The sequence below is a fragment of the Austrofundulus limnaeus genome, unplaced genomic scaffold (assembly GCF_001266775.1).
Source record: "Austrofundulus limnaeus strain Quisiro unplaced genomic scaffold, Austrofundulus_limnaeus-1.0 Scaffold101, whole genome shotgun sequence".
Classification (NCBI taxonomy): domain Eukaryota; kingdom Metazoa; phylum Chordata; class Actinopteri; order Cyprinodontiformes; family Rivulidae; genus Austrofundulus; species Austrofundulus limnaeus.
Window position 1 is genome coordinate 703,309 of NW_013952503.1, and position 4,878 is coordinate 708,186.

A 4,878-nucleotide genomic window follows, 5' to 3' on the forward strand; every position below is an offset into this window, starting at 1 on the left:
AACTGATTTTTTATGAATGTGTTAAACTAATGGTTTCCAAAACTTTTCAGAGTTTGACCCACAAAATAACAGCAGTAGAGACCTGTGCCCTCAACTATTTTTGGGAGATAAACATTGGTATTAGGTCAAATAAACAAGGAAATATTAGCTATTCATTATGCTAATTTCATACATTTTAACATTACATTCACTCTTTTGTAACAACTAAGGCAAAAAACGTATTGTTAATAGTCATGTTTAAATGTACTTAATTCTGAAAATCCTTTCAAGACCCCAACTTGAACTTTGGGAATCACTGTCTGCCACTAGGATTTTTCTTGTAAAAAAATGTTTTGATTTTCTATGCTGTCATGCATAAATAAACGCATCAGGGAAGATTATGAGCTGTCAGTTGTAGTACAGTTATAATCATGTGCCTATAATCTGTATTTTACACACAAATGTATTTAAACACATGCTTTATCCACACATTAAACAAAGGATAACTTTTGAACCTAGACTTTCATATGTCTAGAAAAAAAATCCCTGCTGATAATGTTTTCTGAAATATTTTATTTACAGTTGTAAATTGTCCCTTTTCCAGCAGCAGGCGGGGTGAGTAGTCAGAGGCGGGGGCGTAGAAGAGCTGGACCACTGAGCTGTTGAGAATCAGGTTGATCTTCAGTTTTTCTCCATATGACAAGGTCACAAATTCATTGTGCTCTGAGACAAAAAAAAAGACAAGGAAGAAGGAAAGATATTCACACCATGGCTCTGCTTACGTCTTTAAATGCATTATTCCCTCAATAACACTACAGTCTTTAAAAATCCATTACAGCAAGCCAGAGGAGCATAAAAACTACAGCAATACATCCTGACTGAACAAAGCATAGACGAAAAAATTCTTTTGTTCATTTGTGTTCTCACCTTTAACATTTAAACACACTTTCTTATGGATGACTCCCTTGTTATCCCTGACGGTGTAGCTCCCCTCGTCTGCGCCCGTAACGCCGCTGAGGGTAACGTATCGCTCGCTGACGCTGATACGCTCCTGATAGGGCTCTGTGGAGGAGCCCGCGGCGGTCAGCAGGACAAAAGCTGGTCTGTGGGGAGGAAAGTCAGGGAGGATGAACTTTTTTCAGCTCATGAATGTCAGTGCTGAAAACTGTCAGTGTGGATCTGTGAGTTCAAAAGATCAGTGTGATTCTGCTGACTCTACCTCGACGTCTGGTTGGCCTCCACGTCGATGGGCCTGTACTCTAATGTGATGGGAGGATTCACCCCCAGCAGCGGAATATTGAAAGCGCCTCCATACTTGATCATCTGCTCGATGGTGCAGTCTAGAAAAAAAAAGTTTAGTTTTAAACAAGCAACAAAAGGTAATCAGAGGAGACTAGAAACTGCCTGACAGTTAAATGAGGGGAAATAAATGGGGATTAATTACCTTTGTARAGACAATAAATGACAGAGATGAAAGAGGAGAGAGGGTTCACACCTGGCAGGTAATGTTTTTGTGATCAAATGTCAGTWACCCTACACCAGGATTGTCAAACTTATTTTCGCCAAAGGCCACATGTTCATTATTATGACCCTTAAAGGGCCAGTTGTAATTAATATCCATGTTTCGTAAATTTTCRACTGAACACAAAATGTCACATTCCTCCTCTYATTGCTCTACGTAGTTTTTCATGTTATAAGCAGCATTTTAACAYGTCCTCTTATTAAACACTGAAAAGTACYACGAGTACGRCTGATTCAATGTGAAAYAAATAAAACAAAAATACTATTAAAGTAAAAGTAAAASAGTTTTACTCACTGTTGAGTTGTGGTGAGCTGCTACCTTCTAGAATTTTGAACTCTCCCACTTTTCTACAAGGAATTCAAACTGGAGGGGCRTTCCAATTTAAATTGGCAAATTGTAAATGGGAAATCGCCACTTCCCAATACAACTGGGCTGCAGCAAAAGTAGTTGGGGAAAATTCAGCAAAATTGAGAATTTTACATGGCGAATATTACCAACTACTTTGGAACCCTGTGCACCTCAATCTAGTGGTGGGATGCCATCATTTTGTAGGTAAAATAATTGACATGCATTATGGGAGGAGTAGTTTATGGTCAATGCTGGCTTTAAAGCAGCATATGCTTATTTTAAGACATTAATGCAACTTTGAAGCTCTCGCGGGTCACATAAAAAGCTGTGCTGGGCCACATTTGGCCCAGGGGCCTTGGTTTTGACAAATGTRCCCTACACCCTACAAGTCCAAAGCCATTCAGGACAAACTCAGATTAAAAGGGTCCAATCAGTTTTCAATGAACATTAAGACTGAACAGTCCCATATTTAGCACCAATACAGTCTGATCGCTAAAGACAAACTGATGTGTAAATGGGCTCTTATTAGATGAAGGAATGAAGAACATGGGGGGAACTTTAGATGCAGTGAAAGGCAAATTGACTGTAAAGAAACAAAAGAGCAGAGATCCAAAAATATCAGGGGAATGAGAGGGTGGACGTAAAAATCAAACAGGCGGAAAGACAGAACAGACAAGATAAAGACAGGAAAACAGCCAGGCTGGGAGAAAAAGAGGAGTGGGTCGGTCATTTAAGAGCCACAGATTATACCCTGACAGCTTCATCACACTGCTAAACACACACACACACACACACACACACACACACACACACACACACACACACACACACACACACACACACACACACACACACACACACACACACACACACACACACACRYWYCTTTATTACCTCACAACACATCACTCCCTCCATGTGTCTCTTCTTCCACAAATTACTTCACTACAATTTGCTTTAATCTTCTCTCTCTGCATGTTTGAATCACTCCTGAGTTTTCCCGTGTTAGTTGGAGATTTATCCAGCTGCTGACTGGATGATTCAAAATTATTAATCCAATGGGCCATTATTAATAAAACAGACAATAACATTTTCATATTTACATTTAAAAAATGCAGTTTAGATGAATGATTTAAATTATATCTTAAATTAAATCTTTATTTTGAGTGTTTGAGTGTGTGTGTGTGTGTGTGTGTGTGGTGAAATAACACCACCGGGGAAATGCAACTGGATCAAATGTGCATTAGAAATCACACCAGATTATGAGCTACACTTGTATTAGTGCCTCCCCAGCTTTAGTAKTTGAGTTTAAACTATGCTTCATGTCTGTTTCTAACTTTTCTAACAGCTCGTAACGTGTTGCGTTCAGCACCTCGGACTATAAGTGAAATCTGTTTGACGTCGKCTGGATTCTGTGGGTTCTTCATGATGTACAGCCCCTCATCCCCCTCGCCCACAGACTCAATAATGAGGTGACTGAGGTGCAGGTTCGGTTTGGCCCGACTGCTGACCACTTCGCCCCCCCTCATCAGCACCACGGGCTTCCGAGGGTCCGAACGGTTCTTGAACGTGACCTCCATCTCGTGAGACGACAGCAGGATGTGGAAATCCTCCCCGTGGAACAGCGTCATCGATTCTTCGTCGCCTGTTTTGCACCAAAGTGAAAAAATAAAAAACAAACATTTACAGTAAGAGTGACTCATCAGAAGTGATGAGTCAGAATCACGAGTGTTACACTGATATTTAATACTTTTACCTCTTAGAGGAGCGGAAATAGCTGCAAGAAGAAATAAAATACAAGTTTAAAGTGATGTCAGCAATATTTTTTATTCCAGACATGCATTTTTTATAGATTTAATTATTTACTAAATAATCTTTTAATATGAATAAAATCTATTCAACAGACCAAATGATTCTGCACCTGAACTCAAACTGAGATATTATTGTATAATAGTTCGCTTTTTTTAAAGCAAAAAACCCAGAAAAACATGACAGTGCATTGATATTTATTAGAAAAATCGTTTTCTTGACCTACCTGCAGTGAAGAGAAAACTAAACACAAACACTTTGACTGTCATCATTGTGGCAGATTCTTTTAGGCCTGCAAAAAAATAAATAAATAWAAAAGATACATGTTCAGATGAATCAACATAAAACTGTTTCCTTTCTGTGACAYTGCATGTAGAAATAAAAACTGTTTTCATTTAAGATGTTGGAATCAAACCCAAGACTGGCTCCGTTTTTTATTCAAATCATCTGCAACATATAAATTTCACACAAAAAGAAAGGAAATGTGTGTTTGGTAGATTCTTTCTATGTTGTAACAATGCTTCTTGGCAACAAATCTTATGCTGTTAGAAAGCCYGTTCATTTCTCWTTTAAATGTTGCCACATTTGCAAGGAACATGCATTTGTAGGATGAGCAGTATTTGAGTTGTGCAAATGAAAAATTTGCCTTCTTCTCTGTAAACAGCTTATTCTGATGTTTTTGTTGACACTTGTTTTGAGCTTCTGGCAACTCCAGGTGCTGATAATCAGATGCTCSCTATAAGATTTATTGCCAAAAAGCATGGTTACAAAGAAATACACATTTACTTACTTTTTGTGCTACGTATAGATTTATTAGAACCAACATTACTCAGTTAAGCAGCTTTTAGACTTTCTTAAATTTAAGTAAATCTATTTAAACTGAGGTAGTTTTCTGAAACACATCTTTCTGTTGTTGMTGTTAACATCAATATTCTAAAGTTAGGGTGTAGGGACCCTGTAGGGTTGTGAAATACCAAGTGAAAACCTATGCCTACGGGAATCAAATTAACTTCATAAAACTTCAACAATACATATGTGTACATATGKTTTTTGCTCYAGAGAAATTAAAATTGTTGTCATAAATGGATAATTAGACTGTTGTTAGACTGTTCAGCCAGGGATTATTAGTGATTATTAGTCAACCAGAGATATTCTGGGTCACAAAATGATTACTGTGTGGGACAAAAGCTGAAAAGTTTAAAAGTAATTAAAGGGATCCC

The 4,878-nt window shown here is 38.0% G+C and overlaps 1 protein-coding gene across 2 annotated transcripts in view; it reads right to left on the bottom strand.

The window, feature by feature from the left end:
* si:dkeyp-77h1.4 (SH3 domain-binding protein 1) overlaps positions 1–4,878 on the bottom strand; it is a 17,560-nt gene that overhangs the window by 6,559 nt on the left and 6,123 nt on the right. For both annotated transcript variants that reach the window (XM_014013426.1, XM_014013425.1), the window contains exons 2-7: positions 3,885–3,950; positions 3,606–3,626; positions 3,222–3,494; positions 1,199–1,319; positions 907–1,082; positions 560–702 (exon numbers count right to left, since the gene is read on the bottom strand). In XM_014013426.1, the coding sequence (XP_013868880.1) occupies positions 560–702; positions 907–1,082; positions 1,199–1,319; positions 3,222–3,494; positions 3,606–3,626; positions 3,885–3,930 (780 nt within the window). In that variant the 5' untranslated portion in view covers positions 3,931–3,950. The remainder of the gene's footprint in view (positions 1–559; positions 703–906; positions 1,083–1,198; positions 1,320–3,221; positions 3,495–3,605; positions 3,627–3,884; positions 3,951–4,878) is intronic.